The 26,130-nt window shown below is 42.2% G+C and overlaps 1 protein-coding gene across 1 annotated transcript in view; it reads right to left on the reverse strand.

Annotated features, from left to right (window-relative positions):
* The window catches only part of CHCHD3 (coiled-coil-helix-coiled-coil-helix domain containing 3), a 1,039,901-nt gene that overhangs the window by 227,134 nt on the left and 786,637 nt on the right, over nt 1-26,130 (reverse strand). The window contains exon 6 of the mRNA XM_078677453.1: nt 6,002-6,072. Coding sequence (XP_078533579.1) covers nt 6,002-6,072 — 71 coding nt within the window. The remainder of the gene's footprint in view (nt 1-6,001; nt 6,073-26,130) is intronic.

A 26,130-nucleotide genomic window follows, 5' to 3' on the forward strand; every position in this document is an offset into this window, starting at 1 on the left:
GATGGTTCCAAACATTATAAGCTTTATCAGTTGTAGGTCTATATTTAATAACCCTAAAAGAATGGTCTCAAACATAATTTCTTATATAGCTGTAAACATCTATTTTCTGTTAACTGCAGAACGCGGTTTGTGTCCGTTTCACTGATTTTACTTAAACTTTACATGTGCCTGTACGCCAGAAAGCTTCATCAAAGCTAAGGTTGGAAGCGGCGAGATCACCATTTGTTCTTGATAGTTTTCATCAATGAAGAAGCATACCAAGTTCATACTAGCACTATACTTTTGTCTTGCCCGCATACTCCAAACCGTAGATAGTTTGCCTCTGCATTCAAGGTACTTTATTCCAAATGCAATACCAATATATGAATACAGTTTCTAGTGTGGCTTCATCCACAAACGTTCTTACCATTTAATTAAAACCTGGATTCTAACCTATTGGAAATAAATACATCTGCACCGTCTGTATTGATCCAGACTCCTACAGCAAGGGTGGTCATTTAAAACCCAACTTCTATACCTGATTGAATAAAGCTTGGCTTGTCAATAAAAGATGTAAAAACACAATGGTGTTTCCTTGTATTCATCAGTCATAAGGAAGGCTATGTAAAGGCTATACTCGCTAATAAATATGGTGCAGTCTGATGAATCTGCATGAAATCTGGCATAAATTTAATGTATTGAGCTAAGGTTTCACATATCAAGTTTCATTCAAATCCATCTTAACTGAAGAAGGTGGGGGAAGTGTTCCCAATTTTAGCTCACATAGGAACTTTGTTCACTGTTACAGCAAAAACTGCTAAACGGAATTATATCAAACATGTCATGAGACTAAATTGTTATGCAGAATGTACGCCTTTGTGGATTTGTGCAAATCCATCGTTATGATTTGTGATGTATGTTCGGCAAGTTACACTTCTACATAGTTGATGGTCTATCTTCCTATTCTCTGGGGATCTGGATCCGCAGACAATCCCAGGATAATACATTTGTGAAATAAACTTGTGATTGGATGAAAGAACAGTCTGTCCTGCAATGCAAAGAATCTGCAAGGAGAAGATGTGTGAAGAGGTCCTAAAAACAACTATATGTTGGCCGCAGGGTTTGTGACTTTGACTGCAAATCCACAGAGCCCCCCATTTTTAATGTTTGCACTCTACGAATCTGAAGCAAATTAGTCAAGCACAAAGAGTAGGTGACAGCTATAGGTTTACTGCACTATCCTAAAAAAGTTATAAAAAATACATTAAAAAAAATCCACAGAGCACCTGCACATAGGCAACAGCTGTGTAAAATCTCAATGGATATGTGGGCTGGGTGCACATGGTCAAACGTCATGCATTGTGGGCTACAGCTACCCGAGGAATTGGTGTAAGTCTTGGTAGAAGGCTAGGTCCTGTAAACAAACGTGAGGACATGAGGTGAACACTTAATCCCTACTGCACATGGCCGAAAGCTATGCAAGATGGGCAATGCCACAAGGGTGTTGGCCACAGTAGGTTATATGTCCACACAGGGCTCGGCTGAAGTACGTGTACAACACTCATTTGCCCTTTCAAGGAATTATGTTGTACCATTAACAAAAAAACTAAAATTCATGGGTAATGATTTGCTAAAGGATGGTTACGGTTAAAAACACAGAATACAAGAAATTTTGGACAGGCTGATTTATTTGTGAAAATAAAACATGTCAATTTTGTTAGATATAGATGTGATACAGAGGAAACATGGGTCGTGATAGCTCTCGTCTAGAGATGTAAATTGGATCCAGGCTACTTGTAACTATTCACAATCAGACATTTTGGGAAAGACGAGAAATACTCTACATGTGAACAATTGCGTTCTACATGTAAATTGTTAAGAATAATCTTTTTAACTTTCTCGTTTCTGATACCACAGACGAGTAAATAATGATATTGTAATTGGGTTTCTGCATCTTGTTATTTATGTGTAGTGCACCACTGTAAAACAACAATGCCAATACTATATTTTGAATATATATATATATATATATATATATATATATATATATATATATAAAGGAAATCCTCAAACCTCCACACCGCACGGCGTGGCGAAAGAAGGAGACAGACCCCACGGCTTCAGGCAAGATGTTTCGTTTTTATTTGTAACCTTTCTGGCGACGCGTTTCGAGTAACGTGTACTCTTGATCACACACCGGTTAATCGGTCAGCCTGTTATTTTTGAATGCTATGATTCCCTGACCCCTCCTATGGGCCACACCTCCTAACGTGCATCACATGACCTTTGACCATGGGCATAGAAAAGGTACAAATTACAAATGGAATAGAAAAACAGACGATATTTCACGTTATATTCAGTTAAAAAAAGGATTTTTTGCCTGAAACCAATGCAAGTTATGAAAGAAATCAATCTTGTTTTCAAAACTACAATCCGTCTTGTAATTATATAATGAATGAAATTGCATTAAAAAATTATTCCCATTTAAAAGGTTGCACAAATCTCATTGACGTCCTCAACAATTATCATAACTGCATGAATGCAGATACCCAAAGGCTAATAAAGTGACTAGTGCTTGATCTTTGCTGCATAAATGCATATACCATTCGGTATATAAAGTGACTAGTACTGGTTGATATGGAGTAACAATCAGATAAAAATTGTTCCAGCCCTGGACCGCTTAAATCGTGTGATATTTAATATTTGTGTGGTAACATACCACCCTGAAACCCACAAGCTCATGTCCTAAGTATTTTTAAAAAAATCAGAATTCATGAACTATATACATCATAAATACTAAGACCTATTTACAGTTTATATACTTAAAACCCAAGTATATGTGCTTTTCTGTACATGTGCATACTAATGAGTGAGAAAACAAAAGGGGAAAACGCTGTGAAAAAATAAAAGCTGATGCAAAGTATATATTTTACGAACTATGTACAACATTTACAAAAAGAGAGATGGGAATCCATTGACACATACAGTACTTAATCTGGTGTGTTGGTTTCATAATACACCCACCATATGTACCTATGTATTGCTTTATGGGTTGTTATTAATAGGCACAGGTTGACAATTTGGCTCTAAAATACATATCAGGTGGACCAGGACTTATAAAAGTTTATATAAACCAACTGTGAACTACAAGTTGACAAATAAAGGGATATTTACAGAAGGTTATGGAGATCTTCAGTCGCATTCAGCCTGTAAGGCTGTTTGCTGTCCAACGCGATGATATACTGAGTTTCTAACTTTCTCAACATTTTATCCCTGTCTCCACCCCTTTTTTTACGGGCACTGCATCTATGACCTAATAACTCAAGCACGACAGGTCCCTGTCGTGCACTAAATTAAAATGCCGTGCCACGGGGTAGGCTGAGTCGTGATTTACAACTGCCCGGAGATGCTGCAGTATCCTCACGTGCACCTGCGACCAGGTGCTTCCCACATAGCACAAGCCGCAGGTGCACGTCAGGACATACACGGCAAACTCCGTACGGCAGCTGAAATTGCCCTTGATTGCAATTTTTGTGCCAGAAAAAGGACTGACATAGTGCGTGGTGTTTTGCCCAAACTTGCACGCACGGAAAGAACTGCATTTGTAAAAGCCTTTCCTGTTGAGCCAGTCACTGCCACTGGCCAGCTCTGGACTCGGCTTCACCAGTTTGCTATGCATGCTAAAGGCTCTTCTGAAGGTGATGATTGGTCTGTCTGAAACTCTCGAGCACAATACACAGTCTGTTTTGAGAATGGACCAATGCCTATTAATGATGGATTTGATCTGGCGTTGTTGCTGACTGAAAGTCATATTCAGCCTAGGGGATTGGTCACCACTCTCGACTTCAGCGGGCTTGGGCATGAGGAGAGATTCTCTTGATCTTTCCTTAGTTTTACATATATACACACACATAGGAATCCTGATGCGATAAAGATCACGAACACTCAGGTACAGACCACGCAATGATGTGAAGAGTGAAAAGTGCTTTTATTCCTCCATTAATGGCAGCAGGACGAGTTTCGACCAGGGGAACCCAGTCTTGATCACATGACATGGCCAAAAACCAGCGAGTTTAATGCAAGGACTGTTTACATATGCTCCTCCCATTAACCACGATAGCAGTGAAGAGATACTCTTAAAAGACAGCAAAATTAACCCATGAGGCTAATAATGTAACACCACTAACAGGGATAAAATAAAACAAATGAATATATATATATATATATATATATATATATATATATATATATATATATATATATATATACTTGTGAATAAATATTTAGAAACACTAATCACAATATATAAGTCATATGAAAAATAGATGAATCAATCAATCAATCAATCAAGGGCAAGTGCCCACAATCATAGTTGTAATCCCTGAAATGGTGACAAAAACATCTGCTGTCTAGGAGTGAAAATCTCTACTAGGGCAGAAGTTAATGCAAACAGTAGAATTCAAAAAGTGCAAAAGTGTAGTGTAAATCACTTATTAAAACATAGGGAATTCTTTTAAATCACAATCAAGCAGATGCCCAAATATCAAAGAAAAGTGCAAGTGCAGAAGACAACCCTATTAAATACATACAGTTCATCCTAAATACACAAAAAAATATTCATTAATCTCCGGACAACTTTCCTTATGATGTATTAGAAGGGACAAAAATAGGTTCAATACGATTGTTTCCTAAAAAGCAAGCAGTGCGATAGTTCAAACGTATATTCAACCAAGAATAAGATCAATGAAACAGAGGTTAAATCAGATCTTCAATATGCCAAATAAAGTGCCAGAAAGCCAACTTTTGCCACCACATCTCTACCAGACCAAAACCAGTAAAAACTAGAAAAACTAGTAAAACCAGTTTAAAATCCGATAACAACAGGTATAAAAGGACACAGGTAAAAATTCATCAGTACAAAATTGAGCTATATATTATAGCAGCAAAAGGGGATGTTCTAAATGGGCAGGTTATTAGTCTAACATAAAAAACATTATTGAGGGATAAGCCTGCCCCAAGCTAAAAGTGATCAGTCCAGATACAACAGATGAATACATGCACAAAAATATAAAATATTTATAAAAAGTTGTATAAATCATTCCCTGTATTAAGACCATTTGGAATCTTGGTATCCAGAAGTAGAATATAGTGGCTTTCCAACTCGCTGAGTTTCCTCTCTCTGTCCCCACCCCTCTTAGAATATGGGACTGTGTCAATAACAAAATAACTCAAATCCTTGAGATTATTTTGATGCACTAATTTAAAACGATGCGCCACAGGGTAGCTGGGATCGGAGTTAACAATTGCACAAAGGTGCTGAAGGATGCAGTTGAAAACCTGGAGCTTAGTGCTCCCAATGTATTGAAGATGGCAGGAACATTGTAAAACAAACTGCATAGCCAGTTTTACAGGTAAACAAACCTTTAATCATTTTAAAATCCTGACTAAAAGCATCATGATATTCCCAAATGTTAACCCCAAATGTACAGGCCCTGCAAGAACTGCATTTAAAAAAGCCTGTTCGGTTGGAGAGCCAATTGGATGATTTGAATACTTCCGGACTGGTTTTAACCAAGGCATCCCTCATAGAGGGAGCCCTCCTAAAAGTAATACAAGGGACCTCACTCAGTAGTGGTGCTAAAGTAATGTCAGTTCGCAAAATCGGCCAATTAGATTTCAAAATATTGCAAATCTTTTTCTCATAACAACTGTAAGTCGTAATTAGTCTTACTGTTGTATCCTCTTTTTTAGGCACAATTTCTCTAGTGGTAGTCACTATCTCAGTATTCTGTGCCAGAGGGGATTCCTTGGTAGTTAAAACCATTTTTTCAATGCATTTTTCAGATCGCTCTCTTTATATCCACAAACCAAAAACCTTTGGAATGATTCATTCAAGCACAATTCAAGATCCCTTTCATTGCTGCATATACACATATACACACTATTTATTTATTAAAATACATATGCAAAATGATAGCCTGTGCCCTGCTTGTTGAAGCATAACTAAAGCAGAAATTCTTACTTGAATTTGGCTTCTACTTCATTGGAAGCTTTCAGGTACTGCTCTGTGGTAACTTTGTAGAACTGAGCACTCTGAAATTCAAAATACAAACATTACAAATTCAATCAATGGGTATATAAAATCAATAAATGTGCACACAAAAACAATAAAAATGTCTACTGTCTATCCACAATTTATGGGCACCTGTTGCTTGACACTACATTACTCACATCTACTGTCATCCATATCAAGGACCTCATTAGGATGTCAGGCGGACTGCCACTGACAGACCATCGGTGGCAGTCTGCCCAAAATCCAGGTCAACGTTAAACCGCCGGATTAAGATACAGCACGTCGGGGCGGCGGTCAGATTGTAAGTGCTACAATGAAAGCAGTGCCAGTGCAGGCACCACCTTGGGGATTACGATGTCCATTTCCCACAGCTGCGGCGCCTTTTCATGGCGCCATGCAATTGCTTCCGGAAAGTAACTTTGGGGGCCTCTAGCAGGGCCCCTGTAGGCCTCTGCTATGTGGCATGGGGGGGCATATGTGGTGCCCCCACAAACCTGACCAGATCTGTGACTGGGGGTGAGTGTTTGAAAAGTTTCAGCTCTCTGTCCATCATCTCCTTATGTTTGCTTTGATCGCCCTAAGTTGGCAGGGTATGCCCAGACGTGGGTCCCTTGCTCACTTTGCCACTGGATTCAAGCTAGCCTGGCTGATGAGGGCTGATAGCCCGAAACCGGTCCCAGGGAGCTTGTTTCGGGTCCAGGGAAGACATGGCTTGGCAGTTCGGGCTGGACTGTTCCCATGAGGCACAGGGTCAAGACTGATTTGCATATAGCTGTGTGTGACCTGGGGTGGCAAAGTGAGCTAAAGAATGATGATGGATTCAACCCAGATCTGTGACTGGGGGTAAGTGTTTGAAAAGCTTCAGCACTCCGTCCATCATCTCCTTGTGTTTGCTGTGTTGTGGAGGGGGTGGTTGTACATGTGTAACATGAGTGTGTGTGGGTTGTTTGTGAAATCTCTGATTTAAAGGTGTATATGCTGTATTGAATGCTGATTAGCATACATGGCCCGTAGGGCTTAAAACTCCCAAAGTGAAAATACCTTTGCTTCATTCGCCCTTTACTCAGGATGCCCAGTTGACAGTAAGCCCAAACAAAACTGTGCAAAAGGACAGTGAGTTGTGTGGGTAGGGTGCTAGGGAGATCTAATTGACAGTCAGTGGTGCAGTGTGGAAGGTCTTTAAAAAACGAGAGGGGCCGAAAAGCCACGGAGACAGAGCACAGTTTGAAATAGTAAAGTTTTAATCTCGCCTTGGGAACTTTTATAGCACATCAAGTACATTTCAATCTACCATACAAGATCAGTCATCAGGCATGTTTTATAAAATCGTCCTCCATCACCAAAATAAGTACCACAAGGATATAAAAATGCACAAAGCTTTAATGACATGTTGTCCAACACAGTGTCTGTTCATGTGCAATCTACATACAATATATATCAACACTTGTTGTACAAACGTTTTCACAAAGTATCAAGAAATAGCTTTTAAAAAACAACTCAGTATGGGACAAAATTAAACCCACAAAGATAACAAAGAATAAAGGAGACGTAAATAATATATTATAAATATGTCTATGTGGCTGATGATCCGTTAAAGTGATTGGTCAAGATTCCTGATGTATCAAATGATTTCTCATCTATGGTATCACGTTAAGCAGATTCTGCACACATAATATGTCAGTACACTTTGGTGGAATTGACAATGTGTAGACACCTTCTTCAGGACAATATGGATAGTTCTGTCTCCCCCAAACAGTCAGAATAAACAATATCAGTAAGTGAGGTCAAAAATCCTTGTGCAGGCCTTCATGCTACTTTAGAATTTCCATTAGTATTAACATTTCTTGATAAGTATATCTGCCGCTTAAGAGTGTATGATTACGTAAGAAAGAAAGGTCCCTACCACCCACGGAATAATGTCTCATTTAGGCTGTCTCTCCGGGGAAATTAAATCTCCTTTACTTTTTTTTCATCTACACCCTGTGCTCTCTAGATTTTGAGAAACAGGGTATGTATGTATATACATGTGTGTGTGTGTGTGTGTGTGTGTGTGTGTGTGTGTGTGTGTGTGTATATATATATATATATATATATATATATATATATATATATAATATATATATGGGGTTTGGGGTGGGTAGAGGTATTAGGTGGTACGGGTATGTTTAGGGTTTAGTGTGGGTAGGAGTATAGGGAGGCAGTTTATTTTTAGGGTTTAGGGGCGAGTAAGGGTATAGGGTGGTAAGGGTGTTTCTAGGGGTTGTTAAGGGTAGGGTGGGTACAAATATGGGATGGTAAAGGAATTAAAAAAATGGGTAGCACTAACTATAACTTGGGCCCCCACCATGGACTGATTATTACTTCACATCTGTCATTACTCATGACATGTTCTATGACATAATGATGGCATCACTGACGTTTGGTGAGGGTAGACATATCTGTTTGCCTTTTATCACAAAGATGTCTTCATCAGATTCTGATGAACAGACAGGGGCACCTGCACCAGCTCACCAATTTCAGCCTCATAAGGAATTCTTGGCGAAGCAATTCTTTGATATGAAGCCAGGTAGCAAGAAAGTTTCTACAAAGTACGTTATTTTTAAACTTTGCAAGAATGAGTGCAGCCAGGGGAAAAGAAATAAAGGAAAAACATTTGCAAAAACAGAAGAAACAACTTCCTAGGGGGGGTGCTTGTGATCTTGGACAAGTTGTGCTGGGCAGACATGCTTGTCTCAGATGAAATATTGATCTGCTTACACAATCAGCAAAATAGTGCATTATTCAAGAAAACCGGGTTATTGCCGGCTTGTGTACTTAGAACCTGCTCATTATCTCCCGGAGCAAATGATGTGGAAGCCCTGTAGAGTTGGCGAACTCTGTGGCATCAGCCAACTCTGCCCGTGGAAGCCTTGGCGGATGCATAGATTTGAAGTGTCTCCACACGCCTGTGGAAGTCATGCTGTATTGTTTTTTTTTTTAATTTTAAGGTGATGATGTTGGTGTTCAACACCTCAAGTTGTATGTTTTTGTCCTACCCTACTAAAAAGTTAAAAAACAAAAAATATTTTAAAAGTTTGAAAACACTTTTTTTTTATAGTTGTTGAAAACTGTTATCGCAAACAGTCTTTTTCAGAGCTACACTCTAATTTCATGATCTATGTTGTTTGTACTATGTTTTCCTTTTTCCCCTTCCTAAAATGTCTCACAGGACTCTTGTGAGGCCCTGAGAAACCCATGATGATCGGTGGCGCTCACGAGAGCCAGGCAGGCAATTCCTTGTGTGCAGTCTAAGGAGGCAGTTCTTCTTGGTTTATTCTTGTGAGCCTCCCACAAGATAGTACTTTTTATAATGGACTTTGCATTTACACTGAATGTATCCTGATGTAGTATGAATAATTTATATATATATATACTAGAATAGTACCTGTGTGTTTAGTTTAATGAAATGCAATCCATTATATAATTCTGGGGAAAAGTAAGTCACTTAGATTTATGAAAAAAACATGTTTTATCTGCATGAGATCAACATTGATACATTGCACACATTGATACTCATTTATTTACTTTAAGTCAATTTATTATTATAAAAAGTTCAATCCCTACTTTTTTTACGATCCTGCAAGAGTCTCAGAAGATCACAAACTTATTTTTTATTTTGTATTTTTACACAAGAAGAATTTACACTTTCTTTTATTACAGTACTTATGCCTTATAATACCCATTATTAGGGTGTGGTGAGAAAGTCTCTCAAATGAGACCTTTTCACAGTATAACATTATTGAACAGTGAGGTGTATGGAGACACTGGGATAACATTGACACCTCTTCAGATCCTAACAACTGTGTATAGTAGACTATGGGGAGAGATTGACCTCTCCAGTGAGACATTGCATGAAGGTAACCAGTGTGATGAGTAGTGTGTGTATGGAGTCTGCCTCTTCACTCACACCTTTCTCCAAACTCGGTTGTATGCATAGTAGGGTGGAAAAGGTATTCACCTCAAATATAAGACCTCACTATTCCCTAGTAAGTATAACAAGTACTAGCCTCTCCACCGAAACCTCTCCAAGGTGAAATAACATATATATATTAGGGAGTGGGAATGGAATTGACTGCCCTGTCACAGCTCTCCTTAGCATGACAGACATACATCAACGTGTGGGGAAACATTGTCATCTCCACTAACACCTATCTCCAGTACAAATAGATGTGCAGGACTGGCCTCTGTACTGAAACCTCTGCCTACGGCAACAGTGGTCTGCAATACTGCCTGTGAACAGTGGAGGGAAAAATAATAAAAGAAACAAAACAACCAACTTTATTAATTTATAATGTCTTCATCCATTATGATGAGCAGACTGGTGTAGAATGCAGCACTTCACCCACCTCAGCCTGGCAAAGTCTTTGGAATGGTAGTTTTTTGTTTTGAGACCAGCTAGCAAAAAAGATCTCAAAGTTTTTCATGCATACCGCTTTTTAAAAGGCGTTTACAGTGGCTAGCTCAGGCAGAGTTAGCTTGTGCTGCTGAACAGCAGAGCTCTTCATGTGTTCCCACATCTTTCCAACATGGATACACTGTGCCCGCTCAGGTACTTACTGCTGAACAAGGCAATATTCCTGCTTGTCTTAACAAAGCTAATTTTTGATACTTTTTGAATCAGAGACACGTAGAACCACACAGTACAAACTTGTGCAAGATCAAAAATGTCCCCCTATGCAATACAAGCATTATCACTTTTCGAGTTTGTAGTTTTTCCCTCAGTTTCCACAGAATAATTATTTCCTGTTTTTTTCAAAAGTGAACAAGACTTCTTTTTCTCCTCCATATATTTTTTCACATGGAAGTGTTCCTGTTCACAACTTCTGTTTTCCATTTTTCTCCCACAAAAAGGGAAAATAACCAAAATATTTAAAGGTTACATACTGGTCAATTCTTTACTATATTCTGTAAAGTTTTCTATATTTTTCACCGACAATCACAAATGTATAACTAGCCTACCAATTATTTGAAATTCCTTTCTACAGAAATATTCCACACCTTCACCCAGAGTATTTTTTCACAAAGAGCACAAACTGAGTACCGTTTTTCACTCTAGAAATAGCAATTTCACCATTCAAACATCTCATAGGGCTAAAGTATATGTACAGTGAGGTTCATAAAAACATTAGGGCTTGTAGTAACATTCCACAGTCTTTATTTTATAACTTGAGAAACACTGCCTTGTTTACTTACAAGTACATACAGTTGGAACACTTACTTTTTCAACACAATCTGCAATACTCACTGATCTCTCTACACTCTAATGACTAAGTCTCAAAAGATACATTCAGAGATCTACACCTCAAAAAACAGCTTTTCTCTCTGTAACCATGCTGTAGAAAATGTTTACCAACCTTAGTACACTTACTGAAACTTCACAACAAATTCAATAAAATATATTTTTAGTTACCAGAACTTGCAGTTCTTTCTTAAAGGCAGATGAAGACACCAGTCTCTTTCAGCTCGAAATAAAATCACTCCTACTGAGCACAACTTTAACAAACTTCCTTCACCACCAAAGCAGAAAGAACAAACTGAGCTAGTATTTCTTCAACCATATAATAAGAATGTTTTTATTTCTCCCAATACAATCCTGCGAGACTCTCGTGGGATTGTAAAACACCTTGTGGCAGGCTCAGTATTTTCCATGTGAAATCTCATATGGCATGCTTCAATCCCTATGGCTTGCACGCTACTGTCACGAGTCTCTAGCGGGATAGCAACACAATTGTAGGACAATAGTAGTATATGCGAGGGATTAGCCTCTCCCTTGAGAACCCCCCTTGGATAATAGTTGTGCATAATAGGGAGTGAGGCAGGACTACCCTCTCCTTTCAAAGCTGTCTCTTGAATTACATGTATAGATAGTAGTGTGTGGTGAGGTACTGCCCTCTCCGGTATGACCCCCTCATTCAGATTATGGATGTGCATAGTAGACTGGATGGATAGACTAGCCTCTACTTTCAGATCTCTGTCCCAGATAAGTGAGAGTGAATAGGGGCTGCCTCTTCCTTTCAGACCTCTTTCTCTGATAATGGGTGTGTGTAGTAGGTTGTATAGATGAAGGGTGTGCATAGTAAGGTAGGGGAGTGACAGGCCTCTGCTTCCAGACCTCCTTCTCAGGTGACGGGTCACCATAGTAGGCTGTATGGATACACTAGCCTTTGCTTTCAGATCTCTGTCTCAGGCAACGGGTGTGCTTAGCAGCGTATGTGGAGGGGCTGCCCTCTCCTTCCAGACCTCTTTCTCAGATGATGGGTGTGTGTAGTAGGGCGTGGGAAGAGAGACTGACCTCTCCACCGAGACTGCTCTCTCAGAAGACCGGTATGCATATTAAGATGTGTACATGGACTGGCCTCTCCTGTCTGACCTCTCTCGCAGATGACGGGTGTGCGTGGGAGGGTGTGTGGATGGACTGGCCTCTGCTTTTAGGCCTCTCTCTCAAATAACAGGTTTGCTTAGTAGTGAGTGGAGAGGGACTGTCCTCCTTTCACACCTCTCTCTCAGATAACGGTTGTGCATAGGGGGAGAGACTGTCCTCTCCTTTGAGACCTCTCACTCAGATGACGGGCGTGTATATGGAGTGGCATCTCCTTTCAAGACACTCTCTGCGATGATGGATGTGCGTCGTAGGGCGTATGGATGGACTGGGCTCCCCTTTCAGATCTCTATCTCAGATGACAGATATGATACTAGTGTGTAAGGGGAGCGACAGACCTCTCCTATCAGACCTCTCTCTCAGATGACAGGTGTGCGCAGAAGGGTGTATGGATGGACTGGCCTTTCATCTGAGCTCTCTCTTTCTTGGATGGCGGGAGTGCATATGAGGGTGTGTGGCGAGAGACTGGCTCTCTTGGATGACAGGTGTGCATAGTATGCTGCGCCCAGGGACTGTCCTTCCCACTTACACCCCTCTCGTTGATGATTGGTGTGTATAGTAGGGTATGAGAGGAGACTTTAGTCTACTCACAACCATTACCAAGCCAGCGGTTGAAGGTATTCAAACATCACTTACTCCTTCCTACTTTTCACGATCCCGCAGAAGTCTTGCGAGATCATAACTAAACAAAAATAAAAATAATAACCTTCTACTCAGCACAGTACTTATCTCTTACAAACTTTCTCTCAAAAACAAGGACCACTATATGCATTCCTACAGACAGAGTGTATTGAGAACGCATCTACTCGTTTTTTACTATTCACAATCCCGCGCAAGATCATAAAAATAGGTTCAAAACAACGCACATTTATTTTCTTCACAGTAGTTATCCCTTAGACACCTCCTCTCTAAATCTAAGGGGACAACATGCTTTTCTGCTGCCCCTTATATAGTTTTGTTAATTTATTTCCACAACACCTCCAATTTTAAACAGTAATGGCGCCCATTTCATTTCTAGAATTCTAACAGCCAGCCAATCAGAGTGCACTCTCTCACAGGACCCTCTAGTTTCCGCAAGAACATGAAAGCTTACTGGAAAAACGGGCCTCTACACAATTCACAGTGCTCCATTTTTTATATTGCACTCTTGCAGGACAATCGCAGGAATCTCACGAGCTCAACTGGTAAAATATAAAAAAAGAATTTGACCCTTATTTGCTAAATGGATTTGCACCAAAGGACAATCTGCGGACCAAGGTCTAAATTTCTGCCAAATTGGTTGTAATTCTATTCAGCAGTTTTTACTATAACCGGTCTTAAAGAAGTCTATGAAAAATGCATTGAGTTTTTACATTTTGGGACCTTCCCTCCCCCTGCCCCCTCCCCCTTGTTTCCCTCGGCCCCTGCTTGATGGACCCCCCAGAAACTTTCCAGGAAAGAGCTGAGGTGGATAAACATTTCTTTTTGGAGAGTGGTAAATTGTCGCCTCTTTAATAGTGACCAACTCCCCAACCGGGCAACTACTATCACACCACAAGCTTGGGTCAAGCACTTCAAGACCATCTATAATCATGAGGAAGAGGCTATTAAGATGAAGGGCAATAGGGACATTCACCGAATTGTTTTCCAACTGGTTGAGGCCACTGTAGCGATCTCCTGCCTTCCCTCTAATAAAGCCCCTGGGTCTGATGGAGTGCCAGGGGACCTCTGTTTATCTTCTAGCGATTTGTGGGCCCCTTTAATAACCTTGCATTTAAACTCAGACGTTAAAAGCCCCCTTACACTAAATTGGTGTCAATCAGTCATAGTACTAATCTTTCAGAAGGGTAATAGGTCAGACCCAGCTTGTTTCAGGCCGATGTCTCTCATTGATTCGGAGGTGAAAATTATCGACTGGGTCCTGTTGAATCGTCTCCCAACCTGGGCTGAGGAGCACGGCATTCTGTCCGACCTTCAATACGGGTTCAGGCCAGGGCGGGATACTATTGAGCAACACTTGAATCTCTATCTGCTGATCTGTAAGTACACCAAGGTCAAAAGGGGTGCAATCCATCTGGCCATCTGGACCTCAGCTCTGCTTTGAGAGTTAACAGCTCTAAGCTGTGGTCCATGATGGCCCAGATGGGAGTAGAGCCTGCATTAATTGCATGATCTCAACAGGGAAATCTCCGCTTTTGTCAGATATAGGCCTAAAGGTGAATGCACACAACACTTTAAATTGAAGCGTGATGTTCGCCAGGGCTGTATTATAGCACCATTTTTTATCTCAATCAATTAGAACCACTACTGACGATTCTCATTTGAATGTCCCCAAAACTGGTGGCCGCCCAATCCCTGACTTTATGCAGATGACGCTGTTTTAATCGCTTGGACGACCAAGGGATTACAGAGACTTCTAAATCTTTTTATTCATTTTATGAACAGCCTTGATCTGTCCACCGTGATAAAGTTTGACCCACCTCAAAGAAAAAATATGACATTTTCAGCTGGAGGTCACCATAATAAGCATGTTGATAAGTTTCATTATTTGGGTGTTCAATTAGACCCTGGCCTCAACTGTCATTCGCTTATAACAAATAATGTAACGGCTTTCAATAGGGCTACGTTTAGCATAGGAGATTTCTTCTGTCGACTTGGGAGCACCCATATAAAATCAGTGTAGGAAACTTTCAAGGCTAACTGAATTCCAATAACCAGCTATGGATGCAGTATCTGGGGATATGGGCCTGTCACCCCAATTCAAACAGATGAAAACAAAATTGTCAGGGGGCTATTAGGGATTCCCCAAAGCACACCTTCGAAATTTTGCATGAGGAGCTGGGATTGGGCTATATTATTTATTAGCTTTGACTCTGTCCCCTGAAGCTTTGGCTCTCGGTTTGGGCAAAGGAGGAGTTAGATCTTAACAGACTGATCACACAAGATTACATGAATATGGATAACTCTTCCTTGAGCCCATGACTGGCCTACATCTCCTCTAATATGAAATCTTTAGGGAGACCCGAACTTTATACCAATCCAAGTAGTATAGCTAAATCTGATCATAGATGGGTCAATGATGCGTTCAGAGACAAGATGGCAGAAGACCGCGAGGTCATAGCACTACACAAACATTCAGTGCGTCATGCGATATTGGTGAAAACGGTTAGTGGTCTGGAGCCCTAATTTACTTGGAATCTGCCCCGCCACCTTCAACGTCTTTTGACATGTTTTAGGCTTAATTTATTCCTGCGACTATTGCCTTCTAATCACGGATGTTTTAAGGACTCGAAGATGCCCTTGTGTAATTATGATAATGTTTCAGCTAATGACACTTTACACATTGTCATGATTTGCCCGAAGTACAATTATTTGTGATTTAAAATGATATGCCCACTCTTAACGCCTATGAATTTTTTTCAAGTCAGACCTGCATTATTGTTTCTACAGTTTTTTAAATACACTCACAGTCTGTTTTTTTTATTTCATGTTACTTCTCTGGTGTTCTAAAGCAATCGAAATGTCATCTTGCGTTGATGTTAATCTCTGTTTTGTTTAAACTGTGTTTGTCTTTTATGATTTTTTTATTCGAAAAAAATATTGATTGGCATCAAAGATGGTTTCAGGTCAGTATTGCTCAGTTCTTTACTAAAAACTTGATATGTTTAGCAGAATAGTTTTGGACATGGTTAAGTTGAAACTGACGGCATGCACACTATTTTACCTACTCTACACCCCTTTTTCTTGATGTTCAACTGACTTCTTGATTGATAGCAGCAAAGCTGTGTGCCCCCTCTGGACATTTGCTCTGTGATCCAGTTTAATTGCACAGTGTTCCTTCCAACTGTCACCGAGAAACAACCCTTTCTTTGTAACCAAACTTTTTTCATGAGGCACAGTGCCATCCGAAAAGGAAGATGGCTATAATGCTCTTTGCCTTGATGGTCCTCAGTTCAGCACTTGATTGTAGACAAGTTCCTTCTATAGAAATCCCTATGCATCCATACACACATATGCTATCGAAAAAGCAATATAGAGGTCGTACAGAGGTATCTAATCTAATACCCGTGTTGGCCATCTCCTTCCTATCAGTGCTCCGGCAACCAAAGCAAAATAGAAACACTTCAATGACACGAATTATCTGCATGATGGTGGCTACACTGGATTGTATCCTCTGAGAAGTACAGAAATGGGCAAAACAGCCATTCTTGATGGGCTGTGGATGGCAGTCGCGTTGCAGCACATGGTTTGTTTGTGTAATGTATTTTACACTGCTAACATTAACACCTTGATCAAAAATATTTGTTGGTGTATGAATTAGGTGAATACTTCTTCACTGGATTAGTTCTTTTCATCTTAACAGACAATAAATTGTTTCTCGCTCCCGCTTACTGTTCCTTTCATTTACAAAATGCTTGTGGGGTTCCACTAAATTCGTTACTTCCCCCACTTTTAGATTTACAAAATGTGTTGTGGGTTTCCACTAGATTCTACACTGTCCCCACATTGTATTTAGCTATTCACAGAGTTCTTAGGATCTCCTGACTTACATTTCTTAAACAGCATTTATAATGCACAGGTTGTGGTAGACATCTGTCAGCAGTTATTATACGCGCCCTTTTTGAACTAGATGTTAAGTCAGTAATGTATGTATGACTGGAAACGTCCTCAAATTGAACAAAAGGGGATTCTGATGGTGTAAACAGTACCATCATTGTGGACTTCGGAAATGTGGCCATCTCAACCAGGTTCTGTGTCCAACAGGCTGAAACCCTTTGTATCTGGGTGTCATTAAGAAATCTGCTACAACAGCCTCTAAGGTGTTCAGGCAGGGTTCTAACACCTTTTAAATACAATCTTTGTCACATTACCAGCCTGATCCCATAGGACAGGCAGCACCCCCTTATTTATTACTCAGTTTTACCCGGAGGTGTGATGTATGTTCGAAAGGAGTTCTGCCTTTGAACCAAATGCCATTTGTCGTTAATACCATTGTCACATGCATTGGGATTGGATTACTGCTTCTATGTATCTTTATCTTTAAACAGGCATTATTAAAACTTTACATGCAATCAATTAAAAGAAAGGCCATACAAGTCACCATGTTCTTGAAATGGTTAGGCACATATGCAGACTACAGCAGGGAGATCTTAATATTCCACTTGGATCTTGCATGATCAACATCTCCCAAAACCTTCTCAACGCACTGTTGTAGACACTAAAGATGCAAGATTAACAAAGTTCTGAATTACCGTCATATGAACATTCTCAATAAATACCTGTCAGATTGTCTAACAAAATGACCCTTACCGAAGAGCTTTGGGTGATAAAGTATCACACACATCGCTGCAGTTCGCTCATATTTCGAAAATAATTGTAGCTCGGTGCACAAATAAAAATATAATCATTTCACACTACTGACCCTCAACCACCTACTGCTGTGGATAGAGAAGACACAATCAGGCGTGAGGGCTTCGAAAGAGATCAATAGGCACGTGATTAGCCAGCAGTCTGACCACTGTGCAAGAGCGGACAGGTCACCATTTGAGATGATTAATGGCACTCCATCAACTGATGGCCCGAGCCATGCTAACATTTGCAATAATCTCATTTGGACTGTGATTCATCTTTCTTTTGTCAGATCAATAAAGATGAACACAACAGTTGAAAAGATCAATAGTCATTTTTTATCATTTTCAGGCACGGAAGATGCACTTTTGACAAAAAGACAATATCCTTAGTGTAATAATTTCAAACTTAATTGCACTCTTAGTTATCAACCAATGCGCAGCTCTGGTTATATATAGAATTTATGTCTAAATACATATGCTCAGTGCTGTGTGACGGGTCAGGAGCCCAAGATGAGCAGTGTTGCATTGAATGAATTAAGGACCATGACAACGGAGCAGTGATTTGTCAGACATGGTCGTGTGACCATGCTGAAGAAGGCATAGTTGGGAAAATGAGGAGATGGGGCTTGCAGGGTCTCTGGTTGCCTATGGGGAGGGGAAGTGGACAACTTTTACGGTTTTCCATGAGTACGGTTAAGGACGCATAGTGAGGAATACATTACAGGATGTTTAACTCCAGCCAGATATCAAACTCACATTATTACCAATTCTTTCCTAAAGATCTGAGGCCAGTGGAACATCACTGGGGATCTATTTAGGAAGACTAAGGCATGACTGTGCCATCATTGCCTTCTATCTTCCCTCAACTTATATCTTAAACCAGCAGACTGCTGGACAGAGGAGACAAGAGAGACTAACACAGTACACCACAACACAGATACAAGAAATTCATATAAAAACTCAGAAAAGCCTAAGCAAGGAGAGGAAGAATTCTGAACTGCTGCTCAAATGGAACAATATCTGCTGTGTACTCATCTGTGAGAACTTCTTCATAAGTGCTGGGGCATTCAGGGGTACTGGGCTCTGTTTGTGAATAAGAGTCAGTTACAACTGCCTCTGCGCCAGCCTTACCAATGTGTTGGCATTCTCATGTTGATCAGGTCAATAGCAGAAGAGCCAGCACCAATGAAGAGGAGACTACATCAGAGTCCCGGTGCCTGAGGTGCTGAGGCTTGGGTTGTACCTTAAGCCCATGCACAACCCATCACCCAAATAAGCCAGGTGCCCACCCTGGGTAACAGCAGTAAAGTCCTCGTTCTGGTGCCGTGTCTGCAGGTCACTTGTAGATTTTTTGTTGTATGTGAAATGCAAACACTTATCTTCAGAAATTGCTTTGTCATTAGCAGCAGCAGGATGTCTTAGAATACAGTCAGAAGCAACAGGAGAGGGGTTGGCAGGTTAGGGAACACTCCTCATATGAATCACATGAACAATAAACCTAATGCACGACACACCATATACCGTATTGATGTGGAACGTCAACGGATTGGGTAGTAAGATTAAGATGGGCCTAGTGAATAGATATATCATTCGGACCAAGCCTGACGTGGTCCTCCAACAAGAAACTCATCTCTGAGGTACCCGGTGCGCATTTATTGGGAGAGGGGCATACGTTACACTGGCACATGCTGGATTTTCCCCTGGAGCCCGTGGAGTGGTCGTTCTCATGAAAACATTTTTTAAAAACCCTTCCAAGTAGTTAAGACATGGGTTGACCCTGGGGGCACATACCCAGCAGTTCGGGGTACGTGGGGATGGAGGGAGATTACCCTGGCCAGTGTCTATGCGCCGCCGCAACTGCAGCCCCAGACGTTACAGGCTGTAACTAAAATACTGTTGGACTCAGACTCCTCAACTCACATAATAGGGGGCAACTTCAATGATGTGATGAACCCACGCTGACTTCTCATGCAGCAACTGGCACTCAGGCGCCTACCCCACTGGCGGAATTTGTGAGATGGTTAGGACTGACGACCTTTGGCGCCGACACCACCCACTTGACCATAGCTACTCTTATTTTTATGGGGCACATAAGACCTTTTCGCGAATTGACTACCTTTTTACCACGGGAGGGGAGATTCAAGCCATTGAGGAAGAGGAAGAGGTATCTCGAATCACTCACCATTGAAGTAAAGGGTAGGGGGTAGGGAACATAGACCAAAATCGGACTGGAGGCTGAATGCCTGGGAGCTACGTGATAAAACGGTAACGGATACCATCGCCATTGAAACCAAATTATTTTTTCAAGATAACGAAGATTCCATATCCTCGGAGGCCATCTTTGGGAGGCATACAAGGCAGTCCTCAGGGGTAAGCTATGGGACGTAATTGCACGAAAGCATAGAAAGGAAACATTACAAATACGAGACTTAGAAGGTAAATTGCTAGAATTAGAAAAAAACTATCCCCAGACAATGAGGCAGTGATACTTACGTAATTAGAGGTCATACAGAGGGAACTAGTAGAGGGAGAAGCCTGTACCCAAATTCAGACCACCCAGCACAGACTATACAAGTCGGGGGATAGAGCGGGAAAGCTAACAGCCTGGTTAAACTGGAAGGAAAGGGAAGCGCATTGGGTAAATCAAATAGAAGAGGCGGGGACACGACATAAAATGGCACCCACAATCGCAGCAGCATTTGCGCACTACTACACTAATCTGTACGGGGCCCGATCTACGACAGAAGAGAATAGCATAGATAACTATCTTGCAAACTGAGGACCTGGCGGACTTAGAAGCTGAGATCACTTTAGAAGAAGTCTATGCTGCCATTGAAAACAGAAGTCGGGTAAAACTCCAGGGCCAAACGGACTGCCAGGAAAACTCTTCAAACAAAACAATAACATATTAGCTCCAAGTCTATTAAACATGTTTTTAGCGGCAAAGGATGAGGGAGCGTCCCCCCGGACCTCTGCCAGGCCACCGTGGTGGTCATAACAAAACCAGACAAGCCCCCAGAAAATTGTGGCTCCTATCGCCCAATTTCGCTCTTTAATGTCGAAACCAAGGTACTAGCCTCCATACTGGCCACACAATTATTGACGGTCATTACATCATTGGTGCACAAAGACCAGTCGGGGTTTATACCCAAGTGAGCCACACGCCTCAACCCCCGTAGGCTGGCAAACTGGCTAGACACGGCCAAAGGGAGTGAGGCCCCTATCTGCTTCTGTCACTCAATGCCGAAAAGGAATTTGATATGGTACATTGGCCTTTTATGAGACCGGTCCTAGCAAAATTGGGCATTGGGCACAACTTCCGGACGTGGGTAGATATTTTGTACACAAATCCCAGGACTAGAGTAAGAGTAAATGGCGTTAAATCAGGCGAGTTTCCCATCCAGCAGGGGACCAGGCAGAGCTGCCCATTGCTCTTTGCGCTTGTTCTGGAACCATTAGCATGCCCGATCAGAAAACACCCAGACTTAACAGGGTTCCAGGACTCCAAGGGACGGCTGATGGATGAACAAATCTCGCTCTATGCAGACGACATCCTATTGTATATAACCAGCCCTGATAAGACAATCCCGATCATTTTCCACGTAGTCGAAGAATATTGCAAACAGGCGGGGCACAAGATCAACTGGGAGAAGTCAACCGTATACCCTATAGGTGGGCACATTGACATGCGGTCCGTACCGGTGCGTCTCCCCATCGCTGACGAGGGCTTCAAATATCTAGGACTTTTCATTTCAGAAAACATGACAGATTGCCTCACCCATAACATTCAGCGCATTTTAGCGGACTTCCGGGACGACGTGGCTAGGTGGCAGCGTCTCCCCCTGACATTACTTGGAAGAGCTGCTATGTTTAAAATGATCACAGTACCCAAGCTATTACATATTTTCCAAAATACATATTGTTACATACCGGCGGTAATCTTCAGGGTGATAAATAATGAACTATGGGACAGAGGCCACCCTGAGTAGCACTGCAAATGCTGCAAGCAGCCAGTATAATGGAGAGACTCCAATTTCAAAAACACTCTCACCTCCATTACATATACGGGGGCCAAAGGGCGAGAAGCCTGCTGCCAGCAACACAGAGGGTGACTGAGGCATGAAGGGAAGCCGAACGTGTGAGGAAATGGGGAAAAAAGACTAACTAGGTCCACATCCCTATGGAAGGGTAAACAGCTGCCTGAACTTGCAAAATTACAGGGGATTAAAGGATGGGACGCTAACGGGATCACTACCCTGGGGGATAGAACACGACAGGGCGCCCTGTTAACATTCGCAGATCTACAAACGGAATATAGCTTGATGGATAAGCAGCATTATAAATATATTCAACTCCAACACGCTTGGCAGGCGCAAAAAACCTGACATTGCGGATCTCCTGGATTATGCCCCATTAGAAGGCTGGTTACTACAGGAAGGGATACCGGAAAAAGCAGTCTCCTGGACATATAAAACCCTAATAAACAATATGCCAATAATTTATTAACACTTCGAGGCAAGTGGGAGGTCCTCGCAGGCACATTGGAGGACATAGACAGGGAGACGGCCCTAATGCACCCTAGAGAGGTGGCGATTAAGCTCAGGCTACGACTGGTACAGGGTATATTATTTATTTATTATTTATTAATTGAATTTGTAATGCGCGCAGCTACCCTAGACAGGGCTTCCCGGCGCAGGCATGTCTGCTGCTGCATACCAAATGGACGGCAGGCTGGTTACTGAGAAAAAAGCCAGGTCTTAAGATCTCGCCTAAACTTGGGGTAGAGAGATTCATGTTTCATTAGACTAGGGAGAGAGTTCCATAATCTAGGACCAAGAAATGAAAAGGAGCGACCTACCTCCCATTCTAGTAAGTCTACAACTAGGGGTGACAAGATTGCCTAGAGTGGCTGAGCGTAGAGGCCGTGAAGGGGCATATGGATGGAGAAGCTCCTGAAGATAGGCTGGGGCGGTTCCTTGCTTAATTTTAAAAACAAGACACAAGGTCTTGAATTTAATACCGCTGTCGATGCGGAGCCAATGTAAGTCCCGAAGGAAAGGAGAGATGGATGATTTCCCTGGGACCTGACATAAAAGACGGGCTGCGGAGTTCTGCACCATCTGGAGTTTCCTCAACACCTCCTGACTTCCGCCTAGATACAGCACATTACCGTAGTCCAGGCGAGAAGTGACCAATGCCTGGACTACCGTTCTTTTGGTGGAGTCTGGAAGCATCCAGATGATCTTACGCAGCCATCTCAGAATGGTAAAACAAGTGGCGGCAACACTTACCGCCTGTTGCCGCATTGAGAGGTTGCTATCAATAATAAACCCAAGATTGCAAACTTGGGTAGCAGGTTGGGGAAGAGTTCCCATTTCCGGAGGCCAATGTTGAGGACCCCAAAGATGTTTGTGCTAACCCAAAATAACAACCTCGGTCTTGTCTCTATTTAATTTCAAAAGATTGGCACACATCCACTCCGACACCCGCCGTAGCCCCACCTGAAGGGAGGACAGGGAACCTTCCTTCGTAGAAGACAAGGAAAAAATTACTTGTGTGTCGTCGGCGTATGAATAAAGGGTTAACCCCGCCTCCTCCACTATGGACGCCAGGGGTCTCACATAGATATTAAAGAGCAACGGGCTCAAAGTGGATCCCTGGGGCACTCCGTATGCTGATGTCCTGACGGTAGATGAAGATTTGGAGGAGAAAACCTGAAATGTAGGTCACTAAGAAAGGAGGACAGCCAGGTTAAAGCGGGCCCTTCAACTCCTGCCGACCTGAGAGACTTAAGAAGGATGGTATGAGACACAGTATAGAATGCGGTGCTCATATCAAGTAAAATGAGCGCCGTCGTCTCACTCCTGTCAAGGCAGGAGCGCAGTTTCTCAGTGACCCCCAACAAAGTAGTTTCTGTCGAAAAATGGGTTCTGAATCCAGATTGAGACGGATGTAAGAAACCTGAGCTTTCCACGTGCGCTGAGAGCTGGCCATTGACGTGTTTTTCCAAGATCTTGGAAAGAACCAGCAGCAATGAGATTGGACGGAAATTCGACATTATCGAGGGATCAGCTCCAGGCTTTTTCAATAAAGGAACCACCATTGCGTGCTTCCAATCTAGTGGAACGCAGGATTCACGTAAAGAAGTATTTAGAAGTGCTCTATGAATTCCAAGAGCTTCTGGTGAAAGCTGTTGTATGATGTTAGCAGGGAGAGGGTCTAGGGGAGAACCAGATTTTACCCTAGCTGGGCAATCTAAGAAGGATCGATTCTCAAAGGGGGACCATGCTGAAATCTTAGCTGCTGAGGGCTGGTAGCTCCCACCAGTCAAATCCAGCCAAAGGCTCACTAAATTTGCAGCACTAGAAGGTATTAGTGAGCTGTGAATCGTCTCAACCTTAGAGATGAAGTAGTTTGCAATATTATTGCATTGGTTCTCGTCCAGCGCAGGTGGCTTCGGAGCAACATTGAATCCAGCCAGCTTTTTAACCATGGAGAATAAAGCCCGTGGATGATTCGCTGCATTAGTGATGTTATTTGATACAAAGAAGATTTTTGCCGCCTTACAGGCCCGATGGTAGGTGTTTAAGGCGGCCTTATTATCGGACTTGCCACTAAGGGTTTTCCGTCATCTTCTTACCAAGTGCTTGCTCTTGGATTTCAAGACCTTTAGCTCATCATTGAACCATAAGGCGGGAGGATGGTGGGTGGAACTGCTTTTTGATACCAAGGGCATGCAGGTGTCAATAGATTTAGCTAACCAGTGAGACACCGCAGAGTTCAGGGAACAGCAAGGTAACTTGATGTCCGGGGGAATCATCATTAAGAAGTTATTAAGGGAGTCTAGGTCTAGCTTCTTCCAGGGCCTTCGTTTGACTAAGTCATCTCTACGGGCAGGCGCCATACCCTCTGGGACTACTAATCTAAATTGGACGGCGTAGTGATCTGACCAGCATAGGGGAAGCGCAGGAGAACTGCAGTCCCACACGATGTTGGACAGAATGGGATCCAGGAGGTGACCCGCCTGGTGAGTAGGACCCTGGTTATTTAACAACAAATTGAGGGCTTCAAGATCAGCTAGAAACGTTGAACTTCCACTATCCAGAGGGTCTTCTAAATGAAGATTAAGGTCCCCCAGGATGGTGAAATTGGCCACCTTCATAGCAAACGGGGCAACAAAGTCAGGAAATACAGACAGCCACTTTTTAGAGTTGCCAGGGGGACGATAAATAAGCAGGCCCGATAAAGTAATTTTGGGAGAAACAGCCAATTGGAACAACGCCGCTTCACAGTCTGGAAAAGTTTGGGGCTCAAATTTACAGGAGTAAATGTCCTTAAAAATTACCGCAGTCCCACCTCCTTTCTTAACCACGCTGTCATTTCTCATGATAGCGTAGCCAGAGGGGAGAGCACTGGCAACATCTAGGCCCGAACTAGTATGGAGCCAGGTTTCAGTTAGGAACAAAGCGTCAGGAGTCTCTGAAATCAAGAAGTCGAATATGTGTGCTTTGTTCTTAGGAACGGGAGCGGCAATTAATGCTCCAAAATCGTAGATGATTGCCTGCCTTTGGGAGGGAGATTTTATATGTGGTAGTGTCCCTGTCTTGAGATGCAATGGTACCTGAGTTCAAATACATCAAGCCCAGCGTAAAACCACAGTTAGCACATCTATGGCTGCCTAATGATAAGTTACAGGCAATGCAAGATGGAAAAACATTGCCTCTGAGTAACAAGCAAGAGCTCTTCCGCGGCATACGTAAGTTGGCTACGAGAGCTTATGTCAGTTGCGGCATAATTACTGGTCGCGTCGGGGCGCAGACGGGCTTGCCTCTGGCGCTCCATTGGCGCGCCCGCTGCGCGTGTGCGCTGCGCGCTAGCATCGGGAAGTTATTTAAAGTATCAGGAGCAACAAGCAAGGCGGCTAGAGTGTCGCCCTGTCTAACAGGCCCCCGGAGAGTCTGGGACGGGGCACAGAGTTAAAGCACCGCCATCTTGGGAGTGGAAACCACACGCAGAACGATAGGGCACACAGCGTTCGCAAGAGCAGCAGGTAAAATCAGAAGAAGGAAAACAAAAGGTTCTCTGATGCACATTGAATTTTTAATGTGCGAGTAAGAGAAAAAATACACAGTTTAATTTTAAAACATAATAGACAAAGTTAAAACTGCAATTGCATCAGCACATAGCAAGCTGTACTCACAGCTGCGACACTATGACAAGGCAAAATTACATGCGATGGGTAGAGCGGAGACACTGGATTGTCTGCGATGCAGAATAGAACATGGATCCTTCGTCCACACACTATGGGAGTGCCAACCAATAAATAGCTA

This window comes from Lissotriton helveticus, chromosome 1_1 (assembly GCF_964261635.1).
Source record: "Lissotriton helveticus chromosome 1_1, aLisHel1.1, whole genome shotgun sequence".
NCBI classification, from domain to species: Eukaryota; Metazoa; Chordata; class Amphibia; order Caudata; family Salamandridae; genus Lissotriton; species Lissotriton helveticus.